The sequence below is a fragment of the Leucoraja erinacea genome, chromosome 14 (genome assembly GCF_028641065.1).
Source record: "Leucoraja erinacea ecotype New England chromosome 14, Leri_hhj_1, whole genome shotgun sequence".
NCBI classification, from domain to species: Eukaryota; Metazoa; Chordata; class Chondrichthyes; order Rajiformes; family Rajidae; genus Leucoraja; species Leucoraja erinaceus.
Window position 1 is genome coordinate 7,185,465 of NC_073390.1, and position 20,891 is coordinate 7,206,355.

At 43.8% G+C, this 20,891-nt stretch overlaps 1 protein-coding gene across 1 annotated transcript in view; it reads left to right on the plus strand.

The window, feature by feature from the left end:
- LOC129703229 (fibrillin-3-like) overlaps nucleotides 1-8,635 on the plus strand; it is a 214,382-nt gene extending 205,747 nt beyond the window's left edge. Inside the window, exons 83-84 of the mRNA XM_055645508.1 lie at nucleotides 7,219-7,351; nucleotides 7,933-8,635. Coding sequence (XP_055501483.1) covers nucleotides 7,219-7,351; nucleotides 7,933-7,936 — 137 coding nt within the window. The 3' untranslated portion in view covers nucleotides 7,937-8,635. The remainder of the gene's footprint in view (nucleotides 1-7,218; nucleotides 7,352-7,932) is intronic.
- Nucleotides 8,636-20,891: the final 12,256 nt, after the last annotated feature.

The window sequence follows — 20,891 nt, forward strand, 5'->3', positions numbered from 1 at the left end:
AACTCAAGCCGTTCCCGAACATACCAGCACTCAGCAGTGCGGCTGCTTTTAAATGGTGTCTTTGAGGCGAGAGGCGGACGCCAACAGCCGTTATGGTGGGGGGGAGAAGGATTTTATTAAAAATGTGTAAATAAACACGACAAAATTTAATCAGGAGAAGATACTTGGAATGAAAATTGAAATCTCTACCGAAATGGAAAAAAATCTCGGCGTTTCTGGGTCTGGTGTTGGCGTAACAACGAATCAAAGGCTGGCAGCCACAAGTCAGGCAGAAACACACACACACACACACACACACACACACACACACACACACACACACACACACACACACACACACACACACCACACACACACACACACACACACACACACACACACACACACACACACACACACACACACACACACACACACACACACACACACACACACACACTTTTAATATTATATAGATTAAGGGAATTAAGGTAAGTAAAGGGAGAATAAAGCCCCTCAGACACCAAAGCAGTCACTTCTGCCCGGAGCATTAGAAGATGGTCAAGATCCTCAATGAGTATGTCTCCTCTGTTTTACCGTGGAGAAAGATGTGAAGACTGGGAACATGGGACAGTTAATGCTGATGTGTTGTGGATGGTCCACATAACAGTCGAGGAGGTGCTGGAAGTCTAAATCCATATGAAGGTCGATAAATCACTCGGGTCTGACCAAATTTATTTGAGGACACAGTGAGAAACATAGAAAATAGGTGCAGGACGAGGCCATTTGGCCTTTCGATCCAACACTGCCATTCATTGTGAAGTTAGAGGAAGAATCACAGGAGCCCTGGCTGACATATATGAATCATTATGAGACACAGGTAAGGTACCAACAGACTAGAGGACGGCTAATGTTGTGCCTTTATTTAAGAAGAGCTGCAAAGAAAAGCCTTGTAACTATACACCAGTGGGTCTCACATCTGTGGTAGGCAAATTATTGTGAAGGATTCTGAGGCATAAGATTTTAGTTTAGTTTAGAAATACTGTATGGATACAGGCCGTTCCACCCACCAAATCCACACCAACCAGCAATCACCTGTATTATTCTATCCTTCACACTAGGGACAATTTTATAGAAGCCAATTAACCTATAAATCTGTACGTCTTTGGAATGTGGGAGGAAACCAGAGGTCAGAGGGAGAACCTACAAACTCCATAAAGACAGCACCCATAATCAGGATTGAACCCAAGTCTCTGGCTCTGTAAGGCAACAACTCTACTGCCGAACCTCTGTGCATTTACATAAAAGATACATATGCATTTGGATAGACAGGGGCTGATTAGGGATAGTCAGCATGGTTTTGTACATGAGATACGGTGGGGGCGCTGCACTGGCAGCAGCCCTGTCAGCAGCGTGTTAGTTTTTTCAACCTTTTTTAATTTTTTTAGTATGTCTTAAAGTATGTTTTTAATGTTTCTTTGTGTGTTCTGTGTGGGGGGTGGGGTGGGGGTGGTTAGGGGGAAACCGTTTTGGCCGCCTCCTCCATGGAGAGGCGACTTTTTCCAGGTCGCCTCCCCCGTGGCCTAACAATCAGGATCGGCGCGGCCTTTCCCGGAGACCAGGACTTCAGCGGCGGGCGCAGCGTGGACTCTCGCCGTGGAGCGGGCGAGCCCTCGCTGGGGCTCGCCGGAGGGGAGCGTTCCGCTTTGCTGGCCCAGGGCAGCCGGCAGCCTGAAGCCGCGGTCTGCACAGTTCCAGCTGGCGCGGCGTCTACAGCCCGGGATCTCATGTTGGGGATCCGGGGGGAAAAAGAAGCTCCATCGGCCGGCCCGCGGACAACTTCTACCGTGGGCGCGGCATGGACTTACCATCACCCCTGGAGGGGAGCTTCGACCACCGGCCCTGCAGACTGCGGTGCTTCTGGCTGCGGCGCGGCGGGAACTTTAAATCGTTGACCGCCGGCCTGCGGCCTACACCATCCTAGCTCTTCCCCAATCTCCGTTGGGGAAGAACCAATCCTGGACTTACCTTGACTTTACTTAGCTCTTTTCCATCTGGACACCCGTAGCAACGGCTGCGGAGGTGGAGGTCCCGACCACGGGGGAAAATGGAGGAGGACTGGCCAATTTCTGTGCCTTCCACCACAGTGATGAATGCTGTGGTGGATGTTTGTGTAAAATGTTTTTATTGTGGTTGTGTGTTCTTTATTATTGTACCGCTGCTGACAAATTCATTTCACTTACACTTTATGTGCAATGTGACGAATAAAACTGAGTGATTGATTGATTGATTGATTGGGATAATGTCTTACAAGAATGATAGAGTTTTTTGAAGAAGTATCCAAAATGTTTAAGGAGGGCAAAGCTGGAGATAATGCCCATATGAACTTCAGCAAGGCATTTGATAAGATTCCTCATGATTGGCTGCTTTGGAAGCTTAGTTTGCATGGGATCAAGGGAGAGCCATCTGACTGGATAGAAAATTAGCTTCATGAAAGGAAACTTGTTTTTTTATAAAGGTGGAAAGTTGTTATTTTAGAATGGAGGCCTGTGACGTGATGTGCCTCAGGGAATGGTGCTGGGCCCATTGCTGTTTGTAGTTTATAGCGATGATTTGGATGAGAATACACATGGCATAATTAGTAAGTTTGCAGGTGATACTAAAATGGATGTTATTGTAGGTCACAAAGATAGTTATCAAAAATTACATCAGGATCTTGATCAGTTGGGCAAATTGGTAGACAAATAGTTAATGGAGTTTAATGCAGATAAGTGTGAGGTGTTGTATTTTGGGAATAAAACAGGGTGGGACCTTCACAGTGATCGACAGGGCCCTGGGGAGTGTTGTAGAGCAGAAGGATCTAGGAATGCAGATACATAGTTTCCTGAAGGTGATGTTGCAGGTAGATAGAGTGGTCAAGAAGGCTCTCAGTACAGTGACCTTTATCAGTCACGGTGTTGAGGATAGAAGCTGGGATGTTAGGTTGCAGTTGGACAAGATGTTAATGGGACAACATCTGGAGTATTATGTTTAGTTTTGGTTATCCTGCATAGTTTTAGTTTAGTTATAGGAAGGATGTCGTTAAACTGGAGTGCAAAGATTCATGAGGACGTTGCCAGGACTTGAGGGGCCAAGCTATAGGGAGAGGTTGGACAGACTAGGAGTTTATTCCTTGGAGTGCAGGAGGCCAAGGGGTGTTCTTATAGAGGTGTATAAAATCATGAGGCAGGCACTATAAGGACACTGAAAAGCTGTTTGGACAGGAATATAGTTAGGAAAGGTTTAGAGGGATATAAGCAAAATGCAGACAGATGTGACTAGTGTAGAATGACATCTTAATCGACATGGGCAAGTTGAACCAAAGATGCTATTTCTGTGCTGTGTAACTGACTCTATGCAGGAAGCGGCTTCAAAAGTGGGATAACATAGAACTGCTGTAGTGTGAACAGGTGATCACTGGTCAGCAAGGACTCGGTGGGCTGAGGTGCCCGTTTCTTTGCTATAATTAAGTTAGAGATTGAATACTGGATGGTTTTGTTAGTGATACCACAGAACTGCACACAGTTGGTCTCCTTTACCTAAAAAAAGTAGAGAGAGTGTACCCTTATGCTACTTCCGGTTAAGGAATTCTCCATTATCAAATTCACAAATCACTTCAAAATAACTTTATGATGCAGAACAATAACATTCTTTATTATGGAATTCATATGAAAAAAAAAAAAAAATTCTAAAGCAACAACAAAATGTATTGACTTTTGTCAAAGGTTTACAATAGTGAAAATTCCTATGGTAGTGGTTTTCTTGGAATGCAACTGCTTTGCAACAATGGGTATATTGCCAGAGCAATGGAGGTAGTCCATAAGAGAAATACTAGGCTGATTCCAGTGATGAAAGTTCCCTCTTATCGGAGAGGCTGGACAGCTAAGCTTCCAAAATTTCTTGTCTTTAACCTGTGACATCAAAATATTGCATGTGCATTTTGTAATACTTCTGCCATTTCTCCAGAGGGTTTGTAAGCCCGCTGGTACTCTGATGCCAATGATCAATCTGGTGAAGAGTGGCTTGGAATTGGTTTGTTAAGCTTTTTAATGCCATAATTATATTTTTGAGAAGGAGAGTTCCATATACTGAGCTGCTGCTGTACAGTGACATCTGGCGTTTATAGTACAGGTGCACAACCTTTTATCCGAAAGCCTTGGGACCAGACACTTTTCGTAATTCAGAATTTTTCGGCTTTCGGAATGGAAGATTTTTAGAGTAGATTTTAACGGCTGGCTCAGTGGTAGAGTGCTCGGCTCGTATCCGCAAGGTCGCGAGTTTGCGCCTCGATCCCGGCAGTTACTCGATCGCGAGTTTGAGTCTTCAATGTAGATTTTTCTTGCAGAATAGGAGAGAATAGGGAGGGTTAGGCTGGGATCATTCTCTGCGAGATGATCTTAGTGCGGGAGACAAGTGTAGGAGAGGTGTACTGACTGTGTGGGCAGAACTTTGGAAGTGATTGCCCACCATTCTCAAAAGCCGCTGTTTCTCCCTGTCCCTCCAACTCCAGAGGAATCCACTCCCCGATGGGCCGCTACGGCGACAAGTGGCAGTTCGCCCACAGCCCGAGCTGCGCCCCCTCATCCGCAACCCGGGTTCCTCTGGAGTTGGAGCGGGGCTGGGCTAGAGTTGTTGCTGGCTGTGAGTCTCTGGGATCTCCGTGCTTGCAGTGGGCCTGGGGGTCGGTGTCCCGATGAAGGGGCGCAGCTCGGGCTGTGGGCGAACTGCCACTTGTCGCTGTAACGGCGCATCGGGGAGCGGCTTCTGGTGGTCCTGACGTCTCTCAGCTCCTGTCCAGGGGGACGGCCGGAGACGTCAGGACCAACAGGAACCCGCTCCCCGATGGGCCACTACAGCGACAAGTGGCAGTTCGCCCACAACCCGAGCTGCGCCCCCTCATCCGCTACCCGGGTTCCTCTGGAGTTGGAGCGAGGCTGGGCTAGAGTTGCTGCTGGCTGTGAGTCTATGGGATCTCCATGCTTGCAGTCGGTGTCCCGTTGGTCCTGACGTCTCCAGTCACCCCCCTGGAATGGAGCTGAGACTGGGAACTGTACCGCCCTTGCCCCCTCCCTCTGCAACTGCAAACAACCCCACAGTTCCCAGTCTCAGCTCCTGTACAGGGGGGTTGCCAGAGACGTCACAGCCCGAGCCATCAACTTCTGTCCCTACGGGGACAGCGGAGAGCGTGTTCCTCTGGAATTGGAACGGGGCTGGGCTGCTGCTGGCTGTGGGTCTCTGGGTTCTCCGTGCTTGCAGTGGGCCTGGGGGTCGGTGTCCCGTTGGTCCTGACGTCTCCGGTGACTGGCACTGGCTCCAACGTGAAGACAGTGCAAAGCCCCCGCGCCGGTGCAATGCGCGGGGAGCTGGAGAGGGGAGGGAAAGGGTCACACACATGGCCGGGAAGCAGAGGGGTGTAGGTGGGGTGAAACTGAAGGGAGCGACAATTTGCTGCTACCTGCCCGCTGAGTTAAAAAGTTCCCACGCAAGACTCACGATACACTGTGTATCGTGAGTCTACCGTGGGAACTTTTTAACTCAGCGGGCAGGCAGCAGCAGATTGTCAATTATTAACCCTCCCGCGCAATATATACCCTCACCTTCTCTTTTATGAATGGGGATTTAGTTCCCCTTTCTTCGAGGACCGACCGGAGGTTCCGCTGTCACCTCTGCGGGCCGCCCTTGGTGAACGTTTTCAAGGACCTTTCTTCAAGGACTGATAAAATGTCGCTATTCGGAGGTTTTCGTTATTTGTATCTTCGGATAAAAGGTTGTGCACCTGTATATCCAAAATATGAACAGACAAAGTTTCAGTGGGCAAAGCCAAATCACATGCACATAATTGACATGCAATTCCCTTGTTTTCTTCCACACATCGATGAATGTGCAACTACTACCTCAAACTGTCAACAAATCTGCAGCAACACAATCAGAAGCTTTGTGTGCAGTTGTGCCCCAGGCTTCAGCACCAATGTGACCAACCCTTCCCTTTGTGATGGTGGGAATTTTTGAAGGAATATATTCTCTAGAAATTGGAAATGATGCCGTCATTTTGAATTTGCAAAAGGAGATGGAAATATTCAGTAGAAAATAACTGCAGATGCTGGTATATACCGAAGATAGACACAAAGTGCTGGAGTCTCCCCAGAGCCCTGCCTTTCACAGTGTGGGTTCTGCCTTGGTTAGACTTCCCAAAATGCAACACCACATTTCTCTGTAATAAATGTCATCAACCATTCCTCAGTTCACCTGCTCAACCGATCAACATTCCCCCTGCAATTTCTGACAACTATCTTCGCTATCTACAATACCACCCACTTTTGTGTCATCTGCAAATTTACTAATTGTGGCATGTACGTTCTCATCCAAATCATTGACATAGATAACAAACAGCACCGAGCCCTGAGACACACCATTAGTCACAGGCCTCCAGTCCGATAAACAAACTTCCCCCATCACCCTTTACTTCCTTCCATGAAGCTAATTTTCTCCTTGGATCCCATGCGTTCCAAACCTTCCAGAGCAGCCAACCATGCTGAACCTTGGTGAATGCTTTGCTGAAATCCATATATACGTCTACAGCTCTCCCCTCATCAATATTTTTGGACACATCTTCAAAAAACTCAATCAAATTCATGGGACAAGATATCCCACGTACAAAACTGTGCTGTCTAGCTCTAATCAGCCCCTGTCCATCTGAATGCATGAATATATTATCCCTCAGAATACTCTAGTAACTTTCCAACCTTTTAAAGACCTGACACTGACATCATTGCTCAAAAAGTATTTTCTTGTGTTGCATTATTCTATGACTTTAGGAAAGATGCTCTGACTTTACAGATGGATAAACTTATAGGTGTGCTAAGGAAAGTGAATGATATATAGTATGTAGATTGACACCAATCTTTTAATGCTTATTTGTCTGGAAATGACAGCTAACACATTAAAAGACCAATGTCTAAATGAGTCCAAATTATTATCATAGTCCATTGCAATCCTTGATCAGTTTCCGGTTTAGTTTACCGAGGTAGAGGGAAAAGCTTATGTTGCATGCTATCCAGTCGGCATAAAGACAATACATGATTACAAATGATTTTGTCTGAATACCTATTATTTTCCACACTCAGAGCACCAGAATATTTTCAAGGAACATTCTATCTTCAGCGGACCTCAATTTTTAATTTTTTTAAATATTATTTACAGCACAACATAGAGTTATTCTGAGGTTCACGTTCACAAGTGAGGATCTGAATTTGACTGATCAACAAATAAAAGAGAACGTTATTCAAGCCCTTCAATCTCAATCACTTGAGCTTATTGAGAACCCGAAGAGAAGGTATGTTCTGGAAAATAATGATGTGCAAAAATATGTGATATGTCAACCTTTATATGATTAAACAGTTGAGTGAGTGAAAAAAATACTCCTTTAACCTAGTTATATATTTGGAAGTAAATGGAATGAATCACAATTGTACATTGACAAAACCTTTGTTCTGTAGAGGGTGATTACTTAGATGTAGAAACTGTCTTTTGTTTTTATAAACTTGACTTCAGTCATCATAGAAACATTGAAATAGTGTGGAGGAATCCCATTAATCCAGGTATCAGTTCAGTGAGATATTGGAAGCAAGTGTCTCCCAAAATGAGATACACATTGTCCTAACAATATATTGTAATGACACTTGGTCATCCACAATCGGTTTCAACCACTGTTTCTTTTCACTTACTAGGGTCTGTTTCTCTGAATATAATTCAAATGTCCACTGCACAATTTTGTAAAATCTAGCAAAGAAGGTTAATACAATAAAAATTTAAATCTAATTCAATGTCATCAATAGAAGTTTCACCTCTATTTATAATGTCATTATATATATAAACTAAGCAAATACTTAATCATACTAATTTTATTTTTTGCAGATAATAAGAAACAGAAGAAGTGCAGGATACAGAAAATGTTTCAGCTTAGTGATATTTGTAATACTTGACACCACATCTGGAATATTAGTGTATTATATTCCTTACTCTTAAAGTAAAACAATTAATATTAACATTATTTGAATTCCTTTCCTATCTAAAGCCTATGTGTACAATTATGTATAGAAATGCTATTCTAACAGATGGGTTGACATTTACTCCATTTGGGTACATTGCTACTGATTTAACAAAATATTTGAAGGCTGCTCCTACCAATTTTAGTTCATTAACCTGTAAAGAAAAAAAGCAACCGTCAACCATTGTAGCTCCTCAACCCGCAGGAATTGTCACTTTCATTCTGTTTTCATTGAAACCAATTGGAATTAAATATGGAAAGTTTTTTCGAATAGACATCTCATTGATGATTGACATTATCAATACTTTAGATTAAACAATAGAAATCAGAAGTATTTTTTTTTTTTTAGCAATATTGAGAGTCTTCAATGAATTCTTACAAAATCCCATCTATCTTGCTGGAGGTTTTATGGTCCCTGCCAGAATGATTAGCATTTCAGAGGTCCACACTAGTACTGGCACTGTTTAACTTCTGGGCCTAATTCAGCAATTCTGAAATTCTAGGCAAATTGTGCCTTAAAAAGAGTTTTGCATAAAATTGTTGTATCTGTTCATAAACACTGAAATACCAATGATTGGATTGCATGTGATTTATTGACATTAAGTATTCCTTTGAATTCCCAGTGCTAGTCTTAGCTATTGACAGTATATACAATTGTATGAATAGGTCTGCTCTGCCCAGCTCCCTGCTCTGAGTACTGATGAAAAAAAGAATCCCTAAATGGTGGGGAATGTTATTATTCCTGAACAGGAAAATTAATGGAACATTTTAAACTTAAAATAGAAGAGTGGCCACTGGGTGGCGCTTCGATGGCAGCCTCGCCTACAGTCTGTCTGTCTTTTCGTCTTTTTTTTGTTAATTTTCATGTGTTTTAAAAGAATGTTAATGTTCTCTGCTTTGTTTTATGTGGGGGCGGGGGAGGGGCAGGGAGAAACTTTTTTTAAATCCCTTACCATGCCCGAGATGCGATTGTTTTCCGGATCGTATCTCCAGTCGCTCTGCGGCCTAACATCTTGGAGCTGGAGGCCTTGCTTAGGACTGATTTTGAGCCTCACTACGGGGCTTGGACTTACTGTTGGAGTGGTTTCCTTGCCTGGGATCGACGGTCCAACCGCGGCCTGCGGACTTTAACTTCAAGGAGCCTGTGACTCAGGTTGAGACCCGAAGCTCCAAATGCCACACACCATTCGACTAGTCCTGACCCGGGGTAGATCACCTGGCGCGGGGGAGTTGAGATTCCCCCCCCGATGCAGTAATTTGATCGCCCCGACGAGGAGGCCCGCAGCCGGCAACAGGAGTAAGATCGTCCCGTCAACGGAAGGTTAGAGGCCCCCGACCGCTGGAGGACAAAGGAGGGGGAGATTGAACTTTTTTTTTCGCCGTCCATCACAGTGCGGATTGCGGAGGAGTCACTGTGGTGGATGTTCATGTTAAAATTTATTTTGTGTGTTCTGGTATGATGACTGTATATCAAATGAAATTCCTCGTTTGTTGCAAAACATACTTGGCAAATAAAGTATGATTATGATTATTCAGGTGACATTAGTTCTCCTGTGCATAAAGGATCTGAGGGAGATTATGAAATATTGTACCAAAATCTTTGAGAATCACTGCCCAAATTTGTTGCAATTGGTGGTGGTTTAACTGGAAATCAAAACATAAGCATCTCGCATGAATTTTGATATTCTGCTGTAATATGATTTTCAAAAGTACTTCACCTCTCTAGGGTTCAGTGAGTGCCAATATAAATGTTTGAAAAGCATAGTCGGCGATCATGCATGGATTGGAGCAAAGAGTTCCAGTTGAGGTGTAGGGCAGGAACTTGAAATAGAAAAAAAAATGTACGCTTAATGTTTTGTGATAAAAAAGAATTAGAAGCATTCTCTTTAATGCACTTTTGTACAGTAAACTAAATTAGGGTACAGTACTGGAGATGTTTAAAAGGCTGCTACATTGATTTCTGCAACAGTATATTGTGTCAAAATAATCAATATAATTGTAATGAGTATTATAAGATAAATTAAAATTGTAATAAAGAATTTATTAAAAATGTGTGATTCCAATTTCAATTCCAGAGATTCCAATGGAAGCCTCCAGATTCTCTCATAGTGAACCGTACTTTGAATATTCCTGAGGTTATGTTAAACACCTTTTAAGTATGTGGCTGTGAGTGACTTTCAATATTATTGGTACAATAACTTTACCATTAGTGGTATAAAGCTTGGTGGCATAAAGTAATCAATACTGGCATTGTGCACCACTGTAAAACTGGTGCCAACAGCCAATTTAAGACTCCCCCGATTAGTTTTCTTCTATTATGTAAGGTAATAGATGAAATAGGGTAAATCTGGGATGTTTATTGTAGTATCCAGAACAAAACTGGTAAAATAATCTACCTAAAATTAATCGGGGATAATGATTAATTTGCTGGACTACGTACCTGGAGGTATATACTGGATCCGGCCGAAGGAACCAAAGCTTGAAAGCACATACAGGTGCACAACCTTTTATCCGAAAGCCTTGGGACCAGACACTTCTCGGATTTCGGAAATTTTCGGATTTCGGAATAGAATATTTTTAGCATAGATTTTAACGGGTGGCTCGTGCTCGTGGTGGTGAGTTTGCGCCTCGATCCTGGCAGTTACTCCAGGTGAGGGAGGTAGCGCGGGCGGCTTGGAAAGTCTGGAGTGGCTGCCTCCTCCCCGGAGACCGGGGCACTCGTAGCTCTCAGGCCGCGCCGGTTGGAGCTCCGACCCCGGCGAACTGATCCCTGGCTCCGCGGCCCTCCAAATCCAGCGCGGCCCGCAGCCCGATGCCCGCAGCCCCAGCTCCGTGACGTTGGGAGTCGGCGGCGGTGCAGTGCTGGGATACCAGCGGGGAGCGGGCAATGCCTTATCGGATCGCCGTGCGGTAAGCTCCGGAGCGCTGTGGCCGCCGACTCCCAACATCGCGGAGCTGTGGCTGCGGGTGTCTGGCCGTGGGCCGCGGGTCGCACTGGATTTGGAGCGCCGCGCAGCCAGGGGTAAAGTTCGCCGGGATCAGAGCTCCAAATCTAGCACGGCTCGCGGCCCTCACACCAGCCGCTACAGTAGTGCAGACCTGGGTTGACCATGGGTCGTTTCAGGTCAAGCTTGGTGCCAAACGCAAACTTTGGTGTGCAGACGACATCCTGGAAAAAATGGCTGGTTTTTGGAGCTTTTCTGTTTCCGGAATTTCAGATAAAATGTTGTATACCTGTATTACCAAACTTTGGAACAGCTTTTCCCCTCTGATATCAGGCTTCTGAACAGTCCTTCTATAAACTAGGGCATCATCCAATTCATCTCTACCCCATTGTGGACATTGGACCTTGTCTATGTAACTGATGAGCTACAATGCTGAGAACTATATTCTGCAAGGTGTATCTTCCTTCTTGATCTATTGTATTTCGGTTTCAGTTTGACCTGATTCGTTATTATTCATTATTATCTGATCTCATTGGATAGCATGCACGACAAAGCTTATCACTTTATTCCTGTACACATGACAATAAAAATCTTAATACATTATGCTTCCCAAGCAGGCAATGACACAACCCAGTTAACATGACATCAAATCCCATCAGTAAATTTAAAAATAATCTAGATATTTTGAATTACAAAGGGATTCTCTCTAGTGGTGACAAACCTTAGTTAATTAGATAGCTCATTCAGTTTATTGTGAGGTACAGTGAAAATCTTTTTTGTCGCAAACTATCCAGTCAGTGGAAAGGCTATACCTGATTGCCATCAAGCCATCTACAGTCTACAGATATGCTATAAAGAGAATAACGTTTAGTGCAAGATAAAGTCCAGTAAAGTCTGATTAAAGATAGTCCAAGAGTCCCCAATGAAATAGATGGTAGGTCATGAACGCTCTCTAGTTGGTGATAGGATGGTTCAGTTCCCTGATAGCAGCTGCAAAGAAACTGTCCCTGAATTTGGAGGTATACGTTTTCACACTTCTGTACCTCTTGCCTGATGGGAGAGTGGAGAAGAGGGAGTATCCAAGGTGAGACTTGTCCTGATTATGTTGGTGGCCCAGCTCAGGCAGTGTGAAGTGCAGGTGGAGTCAATGGGAGGGAGGGAGGTTGGTGTGTGTGATGGGCTGGGCTGCGTCCACAGTTCTTGCAATTTATTGCGGTCTTGGATGGAGCTGTTCCCAAACCAAGCTGTGATGGATCCCAAGTCCATAGCACATCTGTAGAAGTTTGTGAGAGTTGTTGGGGCCATACCAAACTTCCTAAACTTATAAGGATGTAGATCTGTTAATATGTTTCCTTGGCCATAACTTTGATGTGGCTGGTCCAGGACAAGTTGCTGGAGATATTTAATCCTAGGGACATGAAGCTTTCAACATCTCTACCTTGTTGCCATCAATGTATATCAAGGCATATATACTGCTTAGCTTCTTGAAGTCGATTACAATCTCCTTTGTCATGCTGACACTGAGGGAAAGGTTTTCTTGGCATAAAATTATGCGGCTCTCAATCTCTTTCCTGTACTCCATCTAATCATTTTTTGATATCTGGCCCACAATGGCGATGGCGTCTTAGAATTTGTAAATTGAGTCGGATTTGTAATTAGCTGCACAGTCGTGGTTGCACAAGGAGTAAAGAAGGGGGCTGAGGACCTTGCAGAGCCATAGTGTTAAGGATTATTGTAGAGGATGATTTGTCACCTACCCTCATAGATTGTGATCTGTTGGGAAGTTGAGGATCCAGTTGCAGAGGTGAATGCTGACTCCAAGTTCCATGAATTTGGAGATGTGCTAGAATGGTGTAATGATATTGAAAGTAGTCTACGAATAGATGCATCTGTCTCTCTTGTCCAGATGTTCCAGGGTCAGTGAGATGGCATCAGCCGTGGACCTGTTGTGGCGGTAGGCGAACTGCAGTGGGTCAAGGTTGCTCGGTAGACGGGATTTAATGCGTTCCATAACTAAGCCCCCAAAGCACTCATTATGGTGGATGTCAAGGCCACTGGATGGTAGTCGTTAAGGCAAGGGTAAGCAACGTAATCTGAAATCATCCGGCCCGCAGGCATATTTTTTTTCAATTTGCTTTCACGACCTGGGAACTGTAGCCAGTCCTGGGACGCGAGCTGATCTGGGAACTGCAGCCAGTCCCGGGGCACGCAGATGACCTGGGCACTACAGCCAGTCCAGGTGCAGGTGAGCCGACCTACAGCCAGTCCCTGGGCAGTCGGGCTGGCCTGGGAACTGCAGTCAGTCCTGGGGACTCGAGGGACCTGAGAACTGCAGAAAACTAATTGAAAATCACGTGAAAACTGATGCAAAAAACAACACCAAGTGTCACACTATAACGATAGATGTGGCCTGCAATCCGATCACAGACATGGGTCCTGGCCCCCAATGCAGAACAAGGTTGCCAACCCCTGCGTTAAGGCATGAGTTCTTACTTTTCTTTGCCACCATGATGACAGTGGTCTTGAAGCAGGTGGGTAGCTCAGAACAGAGTAGGGAGAAGTTAAAGATGTCTGAACACTCCTGTTAGTCAGCACACGTAGGTCCTAAGGACATGGCCCGGGACTCCATCTGGGCCAGTTGCTTTCAGTAGATTAATCTTAAGGAAAGCTGATCTAACTTCTGCAACAGTGAACCTAGAAAGAGACACACTTGATTCTGATGGGTCGGATGGCCTTCTGCTCAAAGTGAGCGTAGAGAGCATTAGGTTCATCACGTAGAGCCATGCTGTCACCACTGGTGTTGGTCAACTTCACTTTGCAGCCAGTTATAGTATTTAGATCTTGCCACAGACTGCGGGTGTCCAACCGATTGTACCAAGACTCATGTTTGTCCCAGTATTGTCTCTTAGCATCTGTGATGGCTTTGTGAAGATCATGGCAAGCATTCTTGTACTGCTCGAGATCACTTGTCTTGTATGCAGCTGAGCTGGCCTTCACCTGGGAATGTACCTCACGGTTCATCCATGGTTTCCGGTTGGTGAACACTCATATTGTCTTTTTCAACACGCACTCCTCTATGCACCTGTTGATTAAGTCAGTCACGGTAGTGGTGAACTTATTCAGGTTGGCTGCAGAATTCCTGAATATGGACCAGTCCACTGACTCACTGCAGTCGTGTAGGATACCATCTTTGTCTGCCGAGCAGCAGTGAGCAACTCTCTGTCATGGAGTGCAATTCACTCAGAGCAAGCTTGACATCTGCATGGGGAGGGATATCAACGGCTGTCATGATAGCTGAGGTGAATTCCCTCGGCAGATAATAGGGATTGGCCCTTCACAGTCAGATGTTACAGATCTGATGAAGGGAGAAGCCCTTGTGCTGAATGGCACAGTCAGGTATGTCAGGGGTAACACAAAAAGCTGGAGTAACTCAGTGGGACAGGCAGCATCTCTGGAGAGTAGGAATGGGTGATGTTTCGGGTCGAGAACCTTCTTCAGGTTGGTTAGGGATACGCAAAATGAGCGATTTAGACGGTGATATGGAGAGATAAAGAATAATGAATGAAAGATATGCAAAAAAGTAACAATGATAAAGGAAACCAGCCATAATAAGCTGTTTGTAGGGTGAAAATGAAAAGCTAGTGCATCTTAGGTGGGGGAGGATAGAGAAAGAGCGAATGCCAGGGCTACCTGAAATCAATATTCATATCACTGGGCTGTAAGCTGCCCAAGCTAAATATGAGATGCTGTTCCTCCAATTTGCATTTAGCCTCACTCTGACAATGGAGGAGACCAAGGATAGAAAGGTCTGTCTAGCAATGGGAAGGAGAATTAAAGTGTCCAACAACCGGGAGATCAGGCGGGCTGAGCGAACATGTTCCCCGAAAGGATCGTCCAGTCTGCGTTTGATCTCGCCGATGTAAAAGAGTCCACACCTTGTACAACGGATACAGTAGATGAGGTTGGAGGAGGTGCGTGAACCTCTGCCTGACCTTAATGGACTGTCGGGGTCCCTGGACAGAGTCGAGGGAAGAGGTATAGTGACAGGTGATGAATCTTCTGCGATTGCAGGGGAAGATACCTGGGGAGGGGGTGGTTTGGGTGGGAAGAGATGAGTTAACCAGGGAGTTGCGGAGGGAACAGTCTCTGCTGAAGACAGAAAGGGGTTGAAATGGGAAAATGTGGCTAGTGGTGGGATCCCGTTGGAGGTGGCGAAAATGTCGGAGGATTTTGTGTTGACTTTGACAGGTGGAAAGTAAGGACTAAGTGGACTCTGTCTCTGTTGTGACTAGGGGTAGGGGAGCAAGGGTGGAGCTGCAGGGTACTGAGGAGACATGAGTGAGGGCCTCATCTATGATGGGAGAGGGGAACCCAGTTCCCTAAAGAATGAGGATGTCAGGTGTGAGCCATCTTTCTGTGAAACAGTGCAGGCAGAAGTCTCTTGAAACATAAAGCCCAGCGCAATTCCTTTGTTTCCTCACCAGGTGGCAGCACGTCGACACCGTGAGTCTTCATCATCGACAGACACATGGTAGGTGCCATCACAGCAGATCATCCATCAGTTTCATTTTCCAATATGATCCCTTGGATTAGGTTTCTGTTCTATATGTGAGCATTTGTCACTACAAGTCATCAAAGAAAAAAAATCAGTGGGTGCCTTTCTCAAAACATTTGTAAATTATTCATCATATTCAGAGGGTATTTGGAAAAGGCAGAATTTATTGCCCCTCACGAGTTTTCCTGGGATGGTAAACAGCATTCTTGAATTGGGAGTTTCATGACTTTGACCCAGTGAAGAAATTACAATATTCAGGAAAACTCCATTAATCCGGCAAACCAGGACCTTGTTGGGATTCGCACATTTTCTGGATTATCGGATATTATTTACTTAAAATTATATACTTTGAGTTTATCCTTATCAAAAAAAGTGACGCACGTCCTTATCAAAAAAAGTGACGCACGTAGTATCAGTGAATCGAATAAGCTAGAAGAGATCATGTTCAACAAAAGCAAATAAGTTCCCAGGGAGTGTAGTCAACAGAACCAGGAGAGCCAGGAGAGTTTGAAGAGAGTGCGGAGTGTAGAAACTGGGGGGGGGGGGACCATGGACATGTGTACAGGAGGGAAGAACGGGGACTGGGATCCTAGTATTTGGAAGAGAGTGTGGGTATCAGGGTCCTGGTGTGTTCATGGCAAGTGCAAGAATCAGGGACATGATGAGTGGCAATTGTAAACATCTCTTCAGAATTGTAGAAATGTCAGATAATAGATTATCAGTTTTACACTGCTCCAATTCAGAACGGGGGATGACATGAAGATGAACTTGGAAATACAGATGCTTCAGAATTTCTTTTTCTAGGTGGTAAACGTGACAGACACACAATGGGTGCCTTTATTATTTGAGAACGAACTTTATGGTTTGAGAACTAACAAATGTAATTGTATTACATAGAACAATACTGCAGAGGATAAGGGGCTTCGACAATATCTGTGTTGAAGGTGTTGCCAGATTAAAATTGTCTCCTCTGCTTGCATGTCATCCATTTTATATTAATTGTATACTGATGGGCCTTACTAATAGCCCACCAATAGCCTCTTAAATGCCACTATTGTATCTGCCTCCACACCCACCTATGGCAAAATGTTCCAGAATCCCACTACCCTCTGTATAAAACACTTTCTCCACTCATTCCTTTAAACTTTGTTCCTCTCATCTTAAAGTTAAACCTCGTGTCTTTGACCTATACACCTTGGGAGATATATTGGTCTATCAGAAGCAGTGGCACCAATCCTTGGATTTCCGACTCACGAGAGACACCCCACTGTCTTTCGACTCCAGGTACATCTTGAATAAATTGAATAAACTTTAATAATAATCCTTTACAGGAAATTACAGTGCCACAACAGCTTCAAGACATGCATAACACCACACATTTCCACAGATAGCTTCAATCTACCACAAGAACTACGAGTCGGCATCAGAGTTGATGATGTTCAACAGGTGATAATTCATGATATCGCGAGAACGACTTTAACTGAATTCATGGCGTTGAGTACTCGAGAGCAATTTGCAAGAACACTGTACTAGGCTGATGTTCCCCGATTTTACACATGCAACAATAGGAGATGGCAAAGAAGGAAGGTTGGGAAGAGAGCGGAAGATCATCCAGGTATTTTTGAAGCAAATGTTCTAGGACGAGCGTATACCGTGTCTCTGATATGTGGTGACCTATACTACTTGAGACTGCTGCTCCATCACGTAAAAGGGCCAGTATCTTTCAATTCATTGAAGACACATGATGGAGAACTTCATCCTTCCTTCAAAGATGTCTGCAGAGAAAGAGATTTGTTGCAGACTGACGACCATTGGCAACAAATAATGGTAGATGCTGAGAGGACAAGGCTCCTCAGTGCAATGAGAGATTTGTTTCGTGTTTTGCTGATGAATACTGAGATCAAAAATCCTCGACAAGTATGGAATCGCCTCAAGAAATGAATATCTGAAGATTACCTTGAAAGGGAACGGAAGATGAGTACGATCAATGACCCTAATATCATAATTGATGAGAGGAATCATGATCAGGTTCTGTTGTATATTCAAGACAAGCTTAAGAATCATAACAAAACAATGGAATGCTTTCATTTGTCACGACCAGGAAATGCAAGGATGCACCTTGATGGTGACAATCCAGAATTACTGCAGTTATTGCAATACAATAGAACTGAACAACAACAATTTGTTGAGGAGAATGAGCCTCTGCTGAATGCAGAGCAGACAGCAGTGTAATAATAAAAATAATAATATAAGAATATATTTTATTGTCATTGCACATCAGTGCAACGAGATTTAGTATGCAGCTGCAACCGATGAAAAAGAAAAGTAAAATAAATAAATAAGCTGTGTGTCATAACCATCCGAGGGAGACAGTCCAGGGGGGGTGGGGGGGGCACTCAGCAGGTGTGACCAGGTGTGCAACTGCTGAAAAAGGAATCTTCCTTCAATGTTTTTCATTGATTCACCAGGAGGAACAGGAATGACATTTATCACCATTTGATCCTTTCCAAAGTTAGAGGTGAAGGTGATGTTGCTATCGATGTAGCATCCTTTGGGATAGCAGCAACATTAATGCCTGATGGAAGAACTGAGACTGGAATAAAGCCGCCATGGAGAGTAGCGAGAACTCTCATGCTGTAGGTGAGTCACCAGGAGGTCCTAGTGGGTCGCCAGGAGCTCGAAGGTTCTTAAAGGTTCTTGTAGGTTATATCCTGTACTGACTGGTGAATTTCATTGGCTCCTTGGGAAAAATAAACGTAAGCAGTAATTTTCAGAACCAAGGAAAACCGACCAGCAATGTTAAATGTCTGTCGCGCTGCACAGCTGTGTATCTCTGGCTTCTTAAAAGTTGTTTCCACTCCTTCTCCCCCCTCTCTCCTCCACCCCCCCCCCCATCACGGTGTTTGTCTGTATAACCTTGGCATTGCACCATGTGAATTTCACTCAGACAGCGCCCCCCACCCCACTTTCCCTGACCCTGCCTACATATGGACTTGTGAAGGAAGCAATGTGTGTGTGTGTGTGTGTATTCCACTCTGACAGTCGCTGTTCCAGTTGCCGGTTTTTCAGGCGACTGCCGGCAAGTTGGCAGTCGCTGGCTCCTGAAAAATCGCCTAAGTGGGACAGGCCCTTAAGTCTCAAAGGAAGGGCAGGCTGGGATAGGTGAAGAAATTGATGAGCTGAAGTGTGTTTATTTCAATGCAAGCAGTATTGTGGAGAAAGCAAATAAACTTGGAGCCTATATAAGTGCATGGGGTTATGACGTTGTGGCCATTGTTTCAGATGTGATCCAGAGGGACCCGAAAGAGTTGGGGGAGATGATTTACTAATCGGGGAGATTGTTACTGTTGCATTCTGAGAGGTCATATTAAAGGGTGCACCCACTAAGGCAAAATGAGTAGAGCTTAGAAATAACAAATACGCAAGCACTCTAATCAAACTGTACTATGGTCCCCGATAGCAAGTGGAAGATGGAGGAACAGATATGTAGACCTTTTGTTAAGAGATGCCAAAGGAATAAAGTTGTCTTGGTAGGTGACTTTAATTTCCCCAATATCGAGAGGGACTTGCACAGTGCCAAAGGCTGAGACTGCTTAGCCAAAGGCAGAATGGTATACAAGACGGTTTCTTGAAACAATGTGGGAGTAGTCCAACCCAAGAAGAGAACATACTGGACCTTGTGTTTGGGAATGAGCCTGGCCCAGTGACTGGTGTTTTGGTGAAAGCACTTTGGGGATAGTGATCACAACTCCATAACTCTAAGATAGGTTTGAATAGGATGAAGGCTGGACCTAGTTATTAGGTAGGAACTTGGAGGGTACACTGGGAGTTGCTGTTATTGGTAAGTCCACATCTGACAAGTGGGAGTTGTCTAAAGGCCAGTTGGATCAAAGTTCAGAACTGCGCTTTACTATACCATGTGCTATGAACATAGGGCTCTTTCTAAGGCAATTGACCTTAGTGCGAATACATATGGAGGTGAAAGCTTTAAAAATGCATTTGGTCACTGCAAGAAGTGTGACCCCAACATAAATGTACCTGGTGAGTACAAACAACCTTTGAATGTCAATTGGATCAAACACATTTTTGTGTGTTAGAACCATAGAAATTAAATGCAGGAGTTGGCCATTCGGGTTAAGGGTGGGGAAGAGGAAGAGACAGCAAGGGCTAGCAAAATTGGGAGAATTCAACATTCATGCCATCAGGATGCAAGCTGCCCAGGCAGAATATGAGGTGCTGGTCCTCCAATTTCCAGTGTTGCTCACTCTGGCAATGGAGAAGACCCAGGACAGAGAGGTCGGATTGGGAATGGGAGGGGTAGTTGAAGTGATAGTTCTCTTTGTCCTTGCTACCTTCTTCAAAGCACCACTTTAACAAAGATAAGCTGAGCTGATACTTGATTATCAGGGTAAATGCAAGGCGCACTCATCTTAACTCATTGATGAATGCAAGTTCATTGAGTTAATTGCTGCATTAGCATATCAATCCCTGAGGCATAACTGTAATCTTTTTACAATAGAAAGTTAAATTGTTTTTTATTTTTTATGTATATTAATACATCAATTAATCAATAGTACTTAGTAGTAGATGCCATATTTTGAATTGTTAGTTTTTTATGATATAACATAACATTTTGGATTAATTTATTTCATTTCAAATGTCTTTGATCAGAAACATTTGGCGAGAGAGATGCGACCTTCTGATGACATGTTATTGGATGGACATCAAAGTGGGCAGGCTCTCTTTTCAGCATTTGCTTTTTCATTACTGATCATTGCTGTAAGTAGTTTATGTAGCAACGTCACAACATTTTGAGATTTTAAAAATCAAGTCTGTAATTTATCCCATCAGATAAACCATAAAAATAAGTTTAATTTGACACCTAATTCACTTTCTTCAGTATTAAAACACCTATGGCTATTTTCATACTCGGAAATTAGCATCTTGTTCCCTATTGCTTTTCCATTGACTTAACACAAAAGCTGTGATCGAGGACAGTCAAAAGCCCATAACTTTCTTAAAAATTAAGAAAACTGAAAGAAATGTTCAGTTATTATAGATTGAAGATTCTGAAACAAATATGAAACAATTTTACTTAGATGACTTGAAATTAAAGCATATAATTAGTTAGTTACCAAATTATAGCTAATTACAAAATTCAATTACTAGATCTAAACATCTATCAATTTCTTAAGAATAGATTTTTAACATTTTTAAATAGGCTAAGTGTTCAAATAACATTCACACAAGAATTCACAATATAACATAATTTTTCTCATTGTCATGGATTTATAGGCCAAATGGAACGAATATAATGTTTAATGCC